Below are 19,039 nucleotides of genomic sequence, written 5' to 3'. Positions count from 1 at the left end.
CTGTTTTCTATTTAATTTATTTCTGCCCTAATTTTTGTAATTTAAGGGTTTTTTATGGCGTGTCAGGCTTTCTTGCTGTCCTTTTTCAATTTGTTGGAGATGTTAGGTTAGAAAGCCAATGGTCTTTTTTTTCTTGCCTTTTGAAGGGTTTGTTTATTGCTATAAATTGACCTTTGATTATCCTTTTTGCTGTTTCTAAGTTGTGTTTTCATTGTCATTTGTTTCAAAAAACTTTTTCATTTCTTCAACTACCCACTCATGTTTAAGCAAGGTGTTGTTCAGCTTCCAAATGAATCAGGTTTTTTCTACTTTCTCCTAATTATTAATTTCTAATTTTGTAGCATTGTGGTCTGAGAAGATACTTTGGATTATTTCTATGCTTTTGAATTTATTAATGCTTGTCTTGTGACCTAAAATGTGATCTGTTCTGGAGAACATTCCATGTACATTAGAGAAGAAGATATACTGTGAGTGTTTGGGGTGAATTAGCCTATATATATATATATATGTGTGTGTGTGTGTGTGTGTGTGTGTGTGTGTGTGTGTATATATATATAATCGAGTTGGTTTATTGTGTGGTTTAATTCTTCAGCATCTTTTTTGAGTTTCTATCTGGTAGTTCTATCTTTTCTTCAGAGTGGTGTATTGAAGTCTCTAAAGACTATGATGGTATTGTCTATTTACCTTTTCAGTTTTGTTAATGTTTGTTTTATATATTTTGCACTCTATCATTTGGTGCATAGATATTTACTATTTTTATGATCTCTTGTTCTATTGACCCTTTAAGCATTATGTAGTGAACTTCCTGTCCTTTGTGATGGTTTTTGCATTGAGATCTATTTTATCTGAGACTAATATCACTACTCGTGCTTTTTTCTGGTTGCCATTTGCTTGGTGTATTTTTTCCCACTTTTTACTTTTAGTCTTTCTTTACCTTCCCTTTTGAGGTGAGTTGCTTGTAGACAGCATATTGATGGGTTTTGTTTTTTTATCCAACCTGCTACTCTTTTTCTCTTCAGTGGTGCGTTTAAACCATTCACATTCAGTGTGATTACTGAGAGGCAAGGTTTTATTTCTATAATTTCTTTGGGTCCTTTTTGGTGTTGTTGCTGCTTACTTTGGTCCATGCTGCTTTCTGTAGCACCTCTATAAGAAGGGCGTCTCTCAGTGTTTCCTGCAATGCTGGTCTTGTTTTCATAAACTTCCTTAGGTTCTTCTTTTCTGAGACTATCTTAAGCTCTCCTTCATATTTGATAGACAGCTTTGCTGGGTAGTGAATTCTTGGTTGACATTTGTGTTTGAGTGTTCGATACATATCATTCTACTATCTTCTTGCTCACATGGTTTCTCTTGAGAAATCAGCACTTAACCTTATTTGTTCTCCCTTATAGGTTATTGTTTGTTTCTCCCTCTTGTTTCAAAGAATTCTCTCCTTATCTTTAGTTCTGGTGATTTTCTTTTGGGGTCTATTCTGTGTGATATTCTCTCAGCTTATATATTTTCAAATTCTTAATTATGCCTGAAGAATTTTCTTCTAACAATTCTTCCACAACTTTTTCAGTGTAGTTACTTGCTTCTTCCTGTTCTGGTATTCTGATTATGTGCAGCAGGAGTGACATCCATTTCTGAAACAACATGCCTCCAGAAACTCTGTGAACTTTGGTAAATGTCGATAGTTGTAGAGCGGCTTCAGGCCTTTTGTTCATAGGTTCACTATGAGTCGTGCTCAACTTGAAAGCAATCAACAACAGCAATAACAACATTCCTCTTGATGGTGTTCCATATTATTCTTAGGTTTTCTTCTTTTTACTTCCTTTTTTATTCTGCTTTTTGTTCTAACAGATCAATGATGACTAATTCTATCTTCTATTTCACTGGTTGTGTTTTCCATCTCTTCAACTCTGTTCATGTGTCCCTCTAACATGTTGGCAGTAGCTAAAACATTGGTCCTCATATTTTGGATTGGGGTTTCTTGTTTTTCCAGAGCCTCTCATGCCTCATTTGTTTTATCTGCATTGTTTGCTATGTATAATTGTATATTGTATAAGAAATATATTGTATATTGATGTGCATACAAAATTCATATACATTGTCTCACACTTTCCTTCATTCACATTGTGTTTCATACAGTTGTTCCAATACATCATGATTCTTTAACCAAATATCTACAAAAACTTGGAAAAGGATAACAAGAAAGCCCTACACCCTATAAAAGAAATGAAATTCTAAAAATTAAGGCAAAAATAAAATAGGAAATTAAAAAAATGAAACCATCAATAAAATCGGGAGTTGGTTCTTCAAAAGGTCAATAAAAGCGACAAACCACTAGAAAAACTAACAAAGGAAAAGAAAAGACACAAATAATCTGAATAACCAACGAAAAGTGCAATTTCACAACAGAACCAACTGAACTAAAAGGGTTAACAATGTAATATTATGAAAAATTATACTCAAACAAATACAAAAGCCTAGAGGAAATGGACAAATACTTAGAACTCACAACCAACCTAAACTGACCCAGATTGAAGTAGAACATCTGAATAGACAATACATTACAAAACAAGAAATTGAACAGATAACAACTTCCAACAACAAAAAAATGTCCTGGACTAGATAGTTTTATTAGTGAATTTTACAAAACATTCAGAGAACAGTCACCAATTCTACATAAAGTATTCCAGAGAATAGAAAAAGATAGAATTTCCCCAGACTCATTCTATGAAGTAAACATATCCTTGATACCAAAGTTAGGTAAAGACATCATCAAAATAGAAAACTATAGGCTATTATTTTTCATGAACATAGATGTAAAAATACTCAGTAGAATCCAACAGTACATAAAAAAATTAATAATTCACTATGACCAAGTGAGATTCATAACAGGTATGCAAGGATGGTTCAACATAAGGAAAACAATCAGGGTAATCTGTTACATTAACAAAGCTAAGAACAAGAGCCACATGATTCTATCAATTAATGCAGAAAAGGGTCTTTGACAAAATTCAACACCATGGTCTGATTAAAACACTCAACAAAATAAGAATAGAGCAGAATTTTCTTAACATAGTAAAAAGTATATACACAAAACCAAGAGCCAAGTTCATTCTCAATGGAGAGAGATATAAGAAACTAGAACAAGAGATAACAGGAATTAGGCAAGGATGCCCATTATCACCTCTCCTAGTCAATATTGTATTGGAAGTCTTAGTGAAAGCAATAAGACAAGAGAAAGAAATAAGAGGTATCCAAATTAGCAAAGAGGAGGTAAAATTATCCCTATATATTAATGATATGATAGTATGTTTAGAAAACTCAAAAGACTCAGTGAGAGAACTACTAGACATAGTTGACCAATTCATTAAAGTGGCAGGATACAAGGTTAACATAGAAAAATCAAATTGGATTTATCTACAGTGACAAAGAAAATACAGAAACGGAGCTAATAAAAACAATACGCATCACAATAGTCAACCACAAGATTAAATACTTGGTAGTAAATCTAATTAGAAACACACACACATGCACACACACACACACACACACACACACACCCCTAGTCAAAGAAAATTACAAAACGTTAGTACAAGAAACAAAAAGAGACCTGGAGAAAAGGAAGAAAATACCACATTTTTGGGTAGAAAAACTCAATATTGTGAAAATGACAATTCTAGCAAAGGCAATCTACATGTTGAATGCAATCCCAATACAAATACTAATTCCATTCTTCAACAATGTGGAAAAGGCAGTTTCAAGTTTCATCTGGAAAGGAACAGGACCCTGAATAAGCAAAGTACTCCTTAAAAAGAGAAACAAGGTAGGAGATATTTCACTCCCTGATCTCAAATCCTACTATACCGAGATGATGATCAAGACAGTTCCGTGACAGACACATAGGTCAGTGGAATAGAATTATGAACCCAGAAATCAGTTCATCTACGTATGCTCAACTGATTTTTTTACAAAGAAACAAAAATCAATTAAGTGGGGAAACAAAAACCTCTTTAACAAATGGTGTTGACAAAATTGGTAAACTACCTGTAAGAAAATTCAAGTAAGACCCACACCTCATACCATAAACAAAAACCAACTCAAAGTGGATCAAGGACTTGGAATAAAACCAAAGACCACAAACTTCCATCAGAGAAAAGCTTGAAAGAACTCTAGAAGCTCTAATCTACAATATGAACAGTCATTCAAGCATCTTAAAATAAAAAAATTTTTAAAAATCTCCGAACAGGAAGGAATAAAATAGAAAAATGGGCACTTCTAAGAATCAAATGCCTATGGCTATCAAAAAACTCCACCAGCAAGGTAAAAAGATAAGCCATAGACTGGGGAAAATATATTTAGTAATGACATATCTGACAATGAACTCACATCCAAAATTTATAGAATACTCCAGCACCTCAATATGAAAAAGCTAAACAACTCAATTGCAAATGGGTCCACGATATAAATAGATATTTCACCAAACAAGACATTCAGGTGACAAACAAATACATGAAGAAATGTTTAAAATCCCTAGTTCTCAAAGAGATGCAAATAAAAACAACTATGAGAAGCAATAACATCAGACTGGAGACTGAAATGTGCCTGATCGAGGCCATAGTCTTCACAATTGCGTGCTATGCATCAGAGTGCTAGACAATGACTAGGTATGATAGAAAGAGAATTGGTGCCGTTGACCTGTGGTGCTGGAAAGAGTATTGAATATACCATGAACTGCTAGGAGAATAAACAATTTTGTCCCAAAGAGAGTAAAACCAGGCTGCTCTTGGAGGCAAGGATTCTGAAGCTTTGTCTGGCATACTTTGGGCATGTTGCAAGGAGGAACCAGTCCTTGGAGAGGGACATCAAGTTTGGGAGGGTGAAGGGGTAGCGTAAGAGAGGAAGACCCTCAATAAGATGGATTGATTCAGTGATTGGGGTAGTGGGAGTAGGTGTGTCAAGATGTAATTATGTTGGCACAGGATAGGGCAGAGTTTAGGACTCTTGTAAATAGGGTTGCTATGAGTTGCAAGTGACTTGCCAGCACATAAAAACAACATGAGATATCATCTCACCCCAACAACAATAGCAACGTTCAACAGAGCAGCAAATAGCAAATGCTGCTGGGGTAGTGGGGAAATCAGAACCCATATTCACTGCTGGTGAGAGTATAAAAATGATGCAACCACTATGGAAAGTGGTATGGCTCTTTTGCAAAAAGTTGGAAATATGAATATCATTTGACCCAGCAATTCCATTACTAGGAATATACCCACAGCTGCCAACCAAACATGTATATGTATAACCATGTTAGTTGCTTTGCTATTCACAAAGGCAAAGAGATAGAAGCAACCTAAGTACCTATAAACAAATGAACAGATAGAAAAAACTATGGTATATTTACACAATTAAATACTACACAGCACTGAAAAACAAAGAACAAATAGAATATTACACAAGAAGGTGACCTTCCAGAACATTATGCTGAGTAAAATAGTCACAAAAGGACAAATACTGCATAACACCACTGTTATAAAACAAGATTAACATGGGAGTTGGGGAGAAAAGAAGAAAAGAAGGGATAAATAATAAACATTGCATTTGGAACAGAAGAAGGAAAGAACTGTTTAAAAGAAATACATGCGTAGGCCTTATTTGCAAGACAACAGTCCAGAATAAGAGGTGCATAGCAAAGTGGACTGTGGGAGGAATGGAGGTGAGGAGGAAATTATGCAACAATGAAGGAGTTATTTTAAACATGTGAATTGAGGGATAGGGAGGAAAACGTGCAGCAATGCTTGAATGAAAATCTAACTTTTCAGTAAACTTTTGTTAAAATCACAATAAAAAAATAAAATGGTAATAAAACAAAAAAGAAAAGAAACCCAGGAACAGGCCCACCTTGGTCACTTTCATTTGAGGTTAATCACTTAACCTATCTGGGCTTCTGTTTTCTCACATAAAAATATAGGGCAGATGGTCTTTTACAATTCCTTTTCACTCTGACATTTTATGGTCTGCCCACATTTCTCTGGTCCTGTGAAGCTCACCATACATCAGATTGAGTAGTGAAGATACCATCCATCAAACTTTCGGGAGCCATCCACCGAACAGGAAGCAGGCCTTCTCCTCTCTTTCTATAATAATCATTTTTATAGATATCCCTTGCAAGTCCGAAGTCTCCAATCTTTACTGTCCGTGATGGACTGATGTAGTCTTTCACTGAGACAAGGCAATTCCGAGCTGCCAGGTCCCTAGGGCAGAAAGCATATTTACTAATGATCTTAATTAAGTTCTAAGGATTAAGCAACACTAGAGAATCTATTGAGAAGAAATATTTTTACAGATATAATTGCTGCTTTGAAGGAATTAAAATGTTTAATTATATTTATGTGTTTTACCTGAACTACAGGGGATCATTGTGCAATTATCCATAATAACTTGGTATCCAAAATATCATCATACCTGTGAATGAAGTGCATCTGCTCCAGGTAGACACATCCTTTTGAAATATCTACACATATGTCTACAAGGTCAACCAAGGTGAGTAAAGGACCATGAAACTAAAAGAAACAAAGAAATAATTATATTTTACCATATATATATATATTATTACTTTTAAACAGCATTTTAAATTTATGTTTGAGTATTCAAACAAAATGGTAAAGAACTAAATGTATATGCTTTTTGTCTAGATGGGAGTGGTGCTGTTAACCCAAAGAGAACATCTCTCTGGTTCATTCAAATTCATCAGCAGCTCTTAAGAGGAAAGTTGAGTTGTCTGTTCCTATGCAGTTTACAGCCTCCTAAAAACCCACTGAAGGGCCAGCTATTCTGACTCCACATCAGTGGAAATATTTTTGCCCAAATCCAGACAAATAAATGCAGACAGTATTTAGTGAGCAGAGACAGAGTGTCAGTATAAGGTCTTTTTTGGAAGGATTTCAGGATGTCAGGTCAGATATCCTAGTTGTGTGATCTAAGTTGCTTAATTCACCAAACAATTCTACTCTATGTTAAACAAGAATCCTATTACTGACTTTGCAGGATAATAATGCACGTAGGATAATTGGTGTGTAACTCTCATTGCCACTGAGTCAGAACCAACTCATAAGAAGTAACAGGCACCTAATGCAGTAGCTGTTGTGGAGTCTGTATTGTGCTGAGCTAGCAACCTACAAAGACCAGCATTTCTGGTAATTCAAATCCACCAGCAACTCCACAGGATGGGCAGTCTTCTTCCACTAGGAGCTCATGGAGGGTCACTATAAGTCTGAATAAACTCCGTAGCAATAAATTTGATTTTGAGAATTTTCCTAAGTAGTAATAATGATAGTTTACTTAGTACGTATTAGTTGAGTACTTGGCCTGATGATAGTCATGACAATGACTTGTTCGTTAGATAAAACTCAAATAAATTGTTGGCAAGACTCTATTCCAAGGTCACAGGTTACTTATCTCATTTAAGAGAGACAGCACAAATACGTAGTTCCGTCTATACTGGTTATGATGATTTCTAGGTGGCAAAATCCAGGTATAGGTTTTGTTAGGATAATTTTTAAAAATGCACATTTTCTGCCCAAAGGCTATATTCTTATAATGTACAATTCTAATTCCTGACAGTTACTCAAGTTAGGGTCTTTATCATCACTAATTTGAATCATCCAAAACCTCCTTTTCCTAGCCTCTTATGCTCCATTTCCAAATTATTCTCCCTAAGACACAGCTTTTTAAAAAATTTTAATAATTTTAATGAACATTTACAGAGATTTTGGATTTCCATTCGTTCATTGCTGTACTTCTCTCCCCGCCCAGCCCGTCTCCCCCCACCCCTTCGCTCCTCTCTTTCAAAAGTAAAAGAAATACTCCCTCCCTGGTACACAATCCCCCCGCACCCCTCCCACCGCCCCAAGTACATTCCACTATGCAACCTTAATTGTGGACTCTTGTGATAACCACCTTCTACTATGCAACCTTAATTGTGGACTCTTGTGATATCAGGGTTGGGGTAAGACTGAGAAAAACTGGATAAATTGTGTATACGGCACTGAAACAGATGAAGGAGTGAATAATTTAAAAGCGATGTATGATAGGGTATTATGGTTATCATAAGACACAGCTTTAATTAGCTCATTTCCTTGATGCTCACACCTGTAATTCCAAAAGAAATTCCAGAGAACGGTCCCCAGTGGCCCTCTAGGTGAGCCAAGCTCTCTTGATATCTACCACGTCCCATTGGCTCCCCTCTCATAATCCATGCTTTACTCACATTGATCACTTGTTATACTTTACTATTGTTCTGCTCTTCTCAATTTCTTTATTCTACTATCTCATTTTTCCTGAAATTCCCTCACTCTTGATCCCCATTCATATACTTCATTGAGTATCTCAAAAAGTTTCCAGCAGCTTCTTGCCACTAAGCCACCGGAGCTCCCTTGTTAATCCTAGTTGCTTAATTTTAAACTTAACAACAACAACAACAAAAATAATCTTGTTAGTATGGGGGTCATGATTCCCACTGGTCCTGTTTAACCACATCTAAGTTTGCTAGCTAGGTTCCGACCTTCTGTCCAAGGTTCAATACCCCTTCTGTCCTAATCAGGTCTACTTGACAGCTGTCCCATGGCCTGTGTCTGAGGATTTATTGGGTATCCAGACTCATTCCTTGGTTCCTGTGAGAGTGTGACCCTTTTTTGCTCTTGGAAAAGCCTATTCTACACTTGATGATATTTTCTTGTCTTAAAATTCTGCTCCTGGTGCCTAACACTCTGCTCCCATCAACAGATTTTCATAATACTCTCAGTCTTCCTGTCTACTAGTGATGATAAAGACCCTAACTTGAGTAACTGTCAGGAATTAGAATTGTACATTATAGGAATATAGCCTTTGGGCAGAAAATGTGCATTTTTAAAAATTATCCTAACAAAACCTAGATCTGGATTTTGCCACCTAGAAATCATCATAACCAGTACAGACAGAACTATGTATTTGTGCTGTCTCTCTATCACTTTTCTTCATATCTCCTGCAACAATGGTGTGTTCACCTCTTAGTATAACCATATCTCCTGGATTTCACATGCCACCCAAGGATTTAATCTATCCTCTCCTTGCAAATCTTGAAGACATACTCAACTTTTATTTCAGTCTATTCCTTAGTTAACACCTTCTATAGTTCAGTGTTGGGGGTGGTTGTTGTCAAGTTATCTCCTACACACAATGGCCCTCTATAAAGCAGAACAAAGCCTGCCTGAAACAGCACTGCCCTCACCATCTCTGGCTGAAGCCTACTGTTGCAGCCATTGTGTTAGTCAATTTTGTTGATATCAAAACTCAACTCATTTCCATCAGAATCAGCTCAGAGATGACCCTCTAGCAGATATCTAAAGCTGTAAATGGTGGGAAGGAGACCACTCATCTTTCTCCTGATGAGGCGCTGATGGTTTCAGACCAGCAGAGAGGCTCAGCCTTTGGGTTAGTAGTGCAACTCCTTATGAACTGCATCACCAGAGCTCCCTTCATTGAGGGGAGGGTTTCTATTTGTCTTAATCCCACCTAAGAGACAAATAATTATTTATACAGAAGTTTTCTACATTCAGCCAAAACTGCAGGTTTTTTTAAATTTTAAAACTTCAATTTTTACTGCTACCCAAGCAGACATATGCACACAAATGTTTATTGCTGCTTTGTTCACATTAGCAAAGAGATGGAAACAACCTAAGTGCCCATGTGGTATAATCACACAATGGAATATTATGCAGCACTGAAAAATAAGGAATTAATGAAATATTGTACAAAATGGGTGACCATGGAGGACATTATGCTGAGTGAAATATCTCAGTCACAAAAGGACAAATACTAAATAATGCCATTGTTATAAAAGAGGAGTCTGACATTGGGGTAGAGGGGAAACTAAGAAAAGAGAGGATAAATAATGTACACAACATTCAAACAGATGAAGGAGAGAACTATATAAAAGGAATATATGATCAGGCATTATTGTCATGACAAAGGTCCATAATAAGAACTGCATAGTAAAGTGGACTGGAGTGGTGTTTGTGGTATGGACTGTATAACAAGGAATGATTTTATTTTTCCCGAAGAGAAAAATGAACTGGGGTGGGGGGAGGGAGGCAGGGAGGCAAATGTACAACAATGAATGAACTGAAATCCAAGTTCTCTATAAACTTTCATTAAAATCTAAATAAAGAGAAAAAGAACTAACCAAAAACTTTGAGAAGGACAAATGAGAAATTAATAAGACATTTAGAGCATTTGCTTTACAAAACCAATATTACAGAGCTTATTTCCTCATTTCCTACCTTTGTCATGCGTGCTTTACGCAAATATGTAAGAAGGTCTCCTCCTTCCATCAATTCCAAGATAATGTACTGAGGTTCATTCATCAGACAAACTCCAAGCTGCTTCAGAATGTTGGGGTGATTAAACTTGCTAACATACAGAAACGACAAGCAGCATCACATGACAATGACAAAAATGTTACCAGGAGCAATTCTTCATCCTCAGTTTCCTTCAAAACCTCTACTTTTTTTCTCTAATGAGACAAAGTCCCAAGCGTTTTTCCAGGCATTGCACTGGTCTGTATGTTTGCATTAAGGAGGGAATATGGCAACCCCTAGTGGCCAAGCTGTTTTTAAGAAGAAATAGCATTTATCTTAAAAATTTTATGTTTTGAAAAAGACCATAATTTTTAATAATATCTTTCTTTAAAAGACATTTAGAAGAGAGGAGTGAAGGAAATGGGAAAGATCCACTGTGAAAAACAATGTACTCAAACTTTGTAAATAAACCAGCATTAATTTTTTTAAAAAGACATTTTTAATCTCATTAATATGCTATTGCGTTATCTATCTTTTAAAGAGCTTAAAAATCTTTGTCTTTAAAAAGTACCTTCTCTAGTACAGACCTGTTTGTCTTCCTGTCAGTTCATGATATGTTCAATATTTTTCTCCAGCCCCACAACTCAAAGGCATCAATTCTTCTTCTGTCATCCTTATTCACTGTCCAGCTCTCCGATGCATAGAAAACACCTGAGAAGCCATAGCCTGGCTCAGGTGCACCTTAGTCTCTAAACTGACACTGTTGTTCTTTAGCACTCTGGAGAGGTCCCTGACAGCAGACTTTCCTAATGCAACTCGTCTGTAGATATCCTGACTGCTGGTGCCAAGGATGCTAATTGTGGATCCAAGCAAGATGAGATCATTTTCTTTCTTTCCTCCATCTATTATGATGCTGTCTACTGACTTTGTGGTGATGATTTTAATTATCTTGATGTTAACATGCCATTCATATTGGGCATTTTTCAAGGAGGAAATAGTCCTTGGAGAAAAATATCATGCTTGGAAAGGTAGAGGATCAGCACAGGTGAGGAAGACCCTGGATGGGATGGGTTGACCCAGTGATTGTGGCAATGGATCAGACGCATCAGAGATGGTGAGGTTGGACCAGGACAGGGCAAGGTTCAGAGCTGTTGTTCATAGGGTCACTATGAGTCGTAGTTGACTATCAGTACTTTATAATAACAACATTTTAAAGAAGATATTGTTTCCTATGCATCTGAAAGTTGGACAATGAATAAAGACCAAAAAAGGATTGATAACTTTGAATACTGGTGTTGGAGAAGAGTGCCAAATATCCAATGGATTAACCAAAGAACAAACAGGTTTGTCTTGGAGGAAAGGCAACCGGGGTTCTCTTTAAAGGCAAAGATAGTGAAACTTTATCTCATATGCTTTGAGTATATCATTAGGAGGGGCCACTCCTTGGAAAAAGACATCATGCTGGGAAAAGCAGAGAGTCAGTGAAAAAGAGGAAGGTCCTCAACAAGATGAGCTGATGCTGTGACTACCACAGTGGCCTTGAGCGTAACAGACAGCATGAGGATAATACTGAACAGGCCAAGCTCTGTTGTTCATGGATCATTGTGAGCCATAGTCGACTCGATGGCACCTATCAACAATGCCAACAACACACAGTAGCTCAGTACTGCCCTTAGCCTTGGGTCTTCTCTTTGAGATGCTCTTGCAGAGTTCTCAGGACCATAAGATGAAACTTTGCAGACCCTAGCTATTTTCACTGGCATTGTTCTAAAGAAAATATGTTCTATACAATGAAGAGAGCACAGCATGTCTAAAACGAACAACTTCAGAATTTGAATTTACTTGTAAAATATAACGTCTCATTGAAGACAAAAGAGGAAGACTTTTGCCTAAACACTATCTACACCCAAGCTCAGAACACTGACAACTAAAGAATACATGTGGCTGCATTCGTATTTCTATTTTTAGCCTTGTTTGGATTTGGTGTGGGCTATTATTTCAGGTCATTTTGGATCTGTAATACTTCCTATTCCTACTAAGGGAAAATGATTTCAAAATTCCCCTGATACCTCATCAGATGTGCCTCCTTCAGGAATTCAATCTTCTCCTGATCAGTGGAACCTTTCTTTAAAGTCTGTGCAACATAAAAACAAGTCAGGAGTCAGTATAGAAGACATTTCTGGGAGCTCAGTGAGTTAACAGTCACAATCTTTGTTTTGTTTTATAATATCCACCACCCCCAAAGCTACTCACAGATAATTCATATTCATAAAGAAGTCTTTGACTGATGCAAATTGTTAAAGGTCCAACTACATCAACAGAAATGTTGGTGATTAACAAGAAATGCCTTGGAAGACAGAGTTAACAATATTTTTCCAAAGGGTCACAGATCTTATCAAGCAGTTCTACATTGTACACATGGTAATGAACAACAATAATATCATCACTACTGTTTATGTAGGAAAATCTGCTAGATAATATATCTGTTAATATTTGCATAAAGGTCCACCAGAATGTAAACATTTTTAAAAGAAACTAAGCTTGAATTTTAGCTCAGCTTCTTAATTTTCAATATTTTCTGCCTAATAATCTATTTTCTCATATCTTCTTATTCATTTTTTCCTTATAGGAAAGTACTCAGTCTTTGGCAGTTTATCTAATCATGAAAATCTTGCTCTATAATTTCCCAACCTCTGCTGCAAATAGTAATAACCACATGACTAAGTTCTGACCTATGAGATAAAAGGGGGAAATAGCTGACTGGAACAGAGGTTGGTAGAAAACTTTTTTGTTTTACTAAATAATACTTTCCCCTTCTTTATGGCCTAAGTTTAGAAATGCCATCTTTGGCAGCCATCTTGAGACCATGAGACAATGAAAATACGCAGAACATGAAGAGAATTATAGTTACTACCCCGGACCTATCACAGCCATAACAAAACCAGCAGTAACCTTGCATGTAAAAACAAAACAAAACAACAGTTGTTTACACCAGTCGAAGTTAGGGTAGCTAATAGTTTTAATAAAATTTTAGATGATCTAATTTTCTAGTTATTTAAAGAATTTACAAACCTATATCACTTGGAGGTTGAGGGAATGTTGCCAACATTTCTAGCTGTTAGACTCACCTTCAGAAGTAATATATCCCTAGCAAACTATGATTAATATATTACTCAATTACATAAAAAGGTTTATGTAATCTTCCCTCTATCAAAAGAAATTTTTATAAAAATAAGAGTGTCTATTCCATGCTTCCTAAAAACTAATTGCTGAATGAATACATAGGACATGTGAAATGATGACCTTTCTCACGAGCTGAGAATTTTTTCTGCTTCTTAATCACTAAAACCTCAAAAGTGGAATAATATAAAACATGAAAATCATATGAATTAAAATTTTATTGTTCATAAATAAAGTTTTCTTGGAAAACAGTCAAACTCATTCATATATGTACTTTCTATGGTTGTTTTTCCACTACAATGATATAGTTGAGTAGTTGCAAGACAGGTTATATTGCAAACAATCCTAAAATATTCACTCTGTTTATTTAATAAAAGGTTTACTGATGGAAACAGAGGGATGAGGATGGGGAGGTAGGGTGTTAATCATAGGGTTGTACAATTCAATAGGTAGATGAGGTAAGGAAATGGGAAGGTTCTTTTGTGGAAAACAATGTATTCAAACTGTGTAAATAAATCAGAGTAATACAAAAAATTAAAAAAAAAAATACAAAAAATTTTAAAAACTTAAAAAATGTTTACTGATACCTAGTGTGGTCACTGAGTATATGTTCTACAGTCCCAGTTCTGCTGGAAGTTTGAAGTGGAAAGCTCTCTACCAGGTCTTAATTAATTTATAGCTTTTGAGGTAACATACTCTCTTAAGATTTTCTATAAATTACAGGACCTATGTAGTGTGTGTGTGTGTGTGTGTGTGGTGTGTGTGTGTGTGTGTGTGTGTGTGTGTGTGTGTGTGCATGTGTATTTGTAGTGTTAGAGAAGAACACTGAATATCCCATGGATTGATAAAAGAAAAAACAAATATGTCCTGGACAGGATACTGCCAGAATGCTCCTTGGAGCCAAAGATAATAAATCTTTGCCTCACATATTTGGGGCATGTTGCTAGGAAGGGCTATTCATTGGGGAGGGACATGATGCTGGAAGGGTGGAGGGTCAGCGAAGGAGTGGAAGACCTTCAGCCAGGTGGTTTGGTATGGTGACTGCTGCAATGGCTCTAACATGTCAGGAAGTGTGAGGACAGCACAGGATAGAACAGGGTTCAGATCTGTTGTTGATAGGGTCTCTATGGGTCATACTTGTCTTGATGGCACCTAACAACAACATTTCAAGATAGGGAGTTCTGGTGGCAAGGTCTTAAGGGAATTGCACTGCTAACCTAAAGATTGTACCTCCAGCGGCTCGAATTCACCAGCGACTTTGTGGGAGAAGAAAGGAGGATCGGTTATGAGTCAGTTCCCATTTAACAGCACTGTGTTTGAGTTTTTTCAGTTTATGCACAAAATTCAGGGTAGGGGAGGTGATATCTGTAGTCATAAGTAGGCTTTTACATTCTACTAGTCTTTTTTTTTTTTTTAACTGGGATTACTCACCTCTTTTTATGTTTGAATCCAAATTCAGCTGCTATATGCTGACATAACACTTCAAGGAGTTAAAACATCCACCCTACCTTGACTGCCACTTTGGTTTCTCCACTTCCAGGTCCTAAGATATCTACTGCTGTCCCCTCATACACTTCTCCAAAGGCCCCACTTCCCAACAAGAGACGCAGGGTCAGTTTTTCCCGAGGAAAGGCAGGTAGTCTTTCAATCTCATCTTGGGTCGGAAGAGTACTGTCAAATAAAAACATTTTTTTTATTAAGACACATAAGGCTTTCAAGTTTATATTTGTGTTTGAGAGACAAAGGGTGTGAGAAAATGAGAAGAATCTCACTGCTTTGCAGCGTTGTGGTGCATTCTGTATGAGATAGTGATATGGAATTGACATGTATATTCCTTCTCCATTCTATTATCTACAAGAGACCTTTGAAATTTCATTTTTCTCAAATTCTGCCTCCAGGAAGATAGACCATATGAACTGAGGCACACACAGCAGAGGTTGTGAGGATGGCCCAGCATCAGGCAGGGTGTCTATCTGTTGTACATACGATCCCTATGAGTTGGAGTTAACGGCACCTAATAATAATGCTTCATTTAGTATTTACCTCTCTGCTTCACTTAGTTTTCAGCATGTGACAAAACACCAGAAAACAGAGCTGATTTTTCTTCATTTCTTTTTTTTTTTTTTTTTTTTTTTTTTTTGTGCATGTACCGTCAAATCAGATCTGACTGGTACAGAAGGAGATTGTCCCTCCTTCCCCGGCAGAGCATCTGGTGGGTTCGAACTGTGTGCCTCTGGGATTGTAGTTACAGTTCCTTGCCACTAGGCCACCAGAGCTCCCCTTCTTCATTTCTTTTAAAATACGATAGTCATACAATTTGTCATCTCTAATAGACTATGTCTGAGATTAAAGAGGCATGATTAATAATTTTGTCAAAGTAATAGGATTAACCCAGAACCAGGAGCAACAGCTCCTTGGAACTCCTGACACAGTCACCTAACCCATGGCCTAGGTGACATGCAGGGCTAGCCCGGGTTACATACTGTATGGCATAGCAGGCATTCGCCAGTCCTACTCCAGCTGCCACACCTCGCAGCTCGGCCAGCTCCTTGTCTTCGTTTATGAGAACTGCCAGGCCTTCCTTGGCAAATTTCTGATTCTTTAACCTTCTGTGCCAGACTATAAAAAAGAAAATGACATAACTCACAAAATAAAATGCTGCCTGCTTTTTTTTTTAGAAAATATAAACAATACTTTTAAAAGTTTATTTATAAGAATATTATTGGTAAAATAACAGCTATTCATAAAAATAATTCCCATATAGAAAAATTAATTCAATCTAGGTACAAATTCAAATTCAAATTTATGTGTTTTTATAACATGTAAATTACACCACCTCACTGTACATCTTTCCTCTCAGAGAATTTAACATATTTCCTGTTATTTTAAATAAGTTGAAGTACTATAATATTAATTTATTTCTCCAAACCAACTGTAAACTAGAGTCTAAATAAACAAAAACAAATTTTAATAATAATCATTAGTGAAATAAGTTTATTTCTGAACTCACAGCTGCTGTCCTAGTTATAGTCTTCTGTGGACCTGAAGAAATGTTTTCAATATAATGGCATGTTAAAATATATATATATATATTTTTTTTTCAAATGGAATTCCATCAGACAGGCACAAAGGGAAAAGTCTTAAAAGTGCTTTTGTTAATAAAAGTTTTCAGGCTTGAAACATTCTTAAACCTCTTTTCCTTGTTGAAGGCCTGGATTCAGCCCACTATCCTTAGTGATGCCTTCTAAGACCACTACAATCTGCTGATCTCTTATCTCTGAGTTTATGAAACTGTGTCTCTCATCATTCTTCTATTTCATCGTCTTGTACATTTAATGTACCAGGGCCTTTTATTATGGTCTAATGCATATCTAGCTATATGTCCTTTTACAGAGCTATGTCTCACACTCTTGTTCAACCTCTTTAAGATTAGCAGTTCTGTTTTATTGCGTTTTATTTCCCTCACTTCTCAACATAAGCCTTATGTATCAGGTAGGATCACTCACCAGAGGAAAAGCTGTTGATGCTTATTTTTAAACCCATGTTTCCGTTTTTAAGTATGACTGTTGAGATCCCTTACCATAGTGCAAAATTTGAAAGAATACCTACGTTTTAATTATTTTAACAACTCATTCTTGTCTCATGCACTCACACACTCCTACTAGTCAAACCACATGCACTGCTATTAAAAGCAAAGGACTGAATTAGCTTAGCTAGACTAAAAAATCCATGAGTCCCAAACAGAACAAAGACCTTTTAAGTCCTGAGAAAATCAGCTATCCAAAAGATGTCTTGGAGGCACAGTAAGTTGTCTGAAATTATCTCATGTTCATCCACTATAGTTATGAATTCAAACAATGATGATGAACAAGGAAAGCAAAGGTCAGATGAAGGATTCTTCGTGTAATTCTCCTTCCTGGGAGTAAAACAGACAAGCAGGCAAGCCTATATGCCAACTGCCAAATATACTGCAGTCATATGCGTAATTCTGGAGGGGCTGGCTTAGTAGCACAAACATCAGCTGTGCGATACTTAGACTCCCTGGAACCACAGGTTAAAATCCTGGCAGGGTCAGCTGAAATTTTTAGCTTTCCGAGTTAGCTGAAGGAGTTCCACACATTATCTGAGTGGAATCTTTGGAAAGAAATCTCAAATCAAGTTTCAACATGCTCTCTAAGAGCTTATGACTCCAATTAGCTTGGAGGGGGGAAGAATAAATTAGATTTAGCACACTTGATGAAATCTTGGCTTGTTTTCTTCTGAGAGAGTTCAACTTCATGTCTGTAACTTTTCCCTAAACTTTCTTTTGTATCTTTCTTTTATTCATAAACAAAACAAGCCCCAACTTCCTGAGCATGTGCTTAAGAGTTCTCTTCAGACAAGTGTCATGCTTTTCTTGAAACGCTTCAGTGTGTCAGAGATTCTTAGCCGTAATAATAGACACTATTATTGTTCTTGCGTGCTTTGAGTCAATTCCAATTCATAGCGACCACATGTGACAGAGTAGAACTAACCTATAGGGATTTCTTGGTTGTCAGTTTCACACAGATTGTCAGATAATTCTCCGAGGGAGCCACTAAGTTTGAACCACCAATCTCTCAGTTGATAAGTGAGCGCTATTTTACCACCAGAGTTCCTTTAGGAACCATATATTTCATCAACCAAACCTAGATATTTTGTGGCTTGAAAGTAAAACAGCACACATAAACCAGACTATGGAAACCCTGCAGGCCTAATATTTGACCTCTTTAAGGGTTTTCACTGTACCTTCTGATTAAGCTAAATCTTATCAATAAATTGTTGTTGCTTGCCTTTGCGTCATAGTGTCCCTGAACAAAAGGTCTGAAGCCCCTCTACAACTACCGACATGTATCAAAGTTCATAGAGTTTCTGAAGACATGTTGTTTAGGAAGTGGGTGCCACTCCTGCTTCCAACCAGAGAGGTGTGGTGAACTCTTTCTGGGGCCAAAAGTGGGAGATCAGATTATTGACAGAGCAGCAGTCATTGGAAGCTAAGTGCTTGGTTGTCATATGTAAATAAAAATAAGAACTCTTAAGACTAACACATGGGTATAATATGAATAGTAAGAAAGAACTATCTTTCTATAAATCTAATTCAATTCTTCTCTTTTCCTGACCATTTGAAACAAGCAGTCAGGATCTGAAATAAGATCAGATATCTAAAAGCATGTGGCTCCTATGGAGGCCCTCTCCTTTCAATCCCAGGCTGTCTCCCTTAAGACCAAAACTATACTGATGAAGGGTATTCATAGCCTCTCATTAGTTCTTCAATTTTTTAAAAAAATCCAGGGTCATTGTTCTCTTATTTGTCTCAATCAACAAATCAATAAATACTTGTTATGTAGCCAATCAGAAAGAAACATTTTAAAAATGAAGCTAAAAGTAGGTAGCCCGGTAGATAGCTTTATATACAGAGCATTGGTAACCTAGTGGGTCAGAAAGTTTCACTGCCAACCCAAAGGCAGAGAGTTCAAATCCACAATCTGCTACAAAGAAGGAAATTGAGCAATCTC

The 19,039-nt window shown here is 36.7% G+C and overlaps 1 protein-coding gene across 1 annotated transcript in view; it reads right to left on the bottom strand.

The window, feature by feature from the left end:
* Positions 1–19,039, bottom strand: part of ROS1 (c-ros oncogene 1 , receptor tyrosine kinase) — a 169,246-nt gene that overhangs the window by 31,125 nt on the left and 119,082 nt on the right. Inside the window, 6 exon segments of the mRNA XM_006879005.1 lie at positions 6,039–6,242; positions 6,454–6,551; positions 10,308–10,437; positions 12,395–12,459; positions 15,014–15,176; positions 15,989–16,124. Coding sequence (XP_006879067.1) covers positions 6,039–6,242; positions 6,454–6,551; positions 10,308–10,437; positions 12,395–12,459; positions 15,014–15,176; positions 15,989–16,124 — 796 coding nt within the window.

This window comes from Elephantulus edwardii, unplaced genomic scaffold (assembly GCF_000299155.1).
Source record: "Elephantulus edwardii isolate Elephantulus edwardi_28Jun2011 unplaced genomic scaffold, EleEdw1.0 scaffold00002, whole genome shotgun sequence".
Lineage (NCBI taxonomy): Eukaryota > Metazoa > Chordata > Mammalia > Macroscelidea > Macroscelididae > Elephantulus > Elephantulus edwardii.
This window is presented reverse-complemented; position numbering and strand designations above follow the sequence as displayed.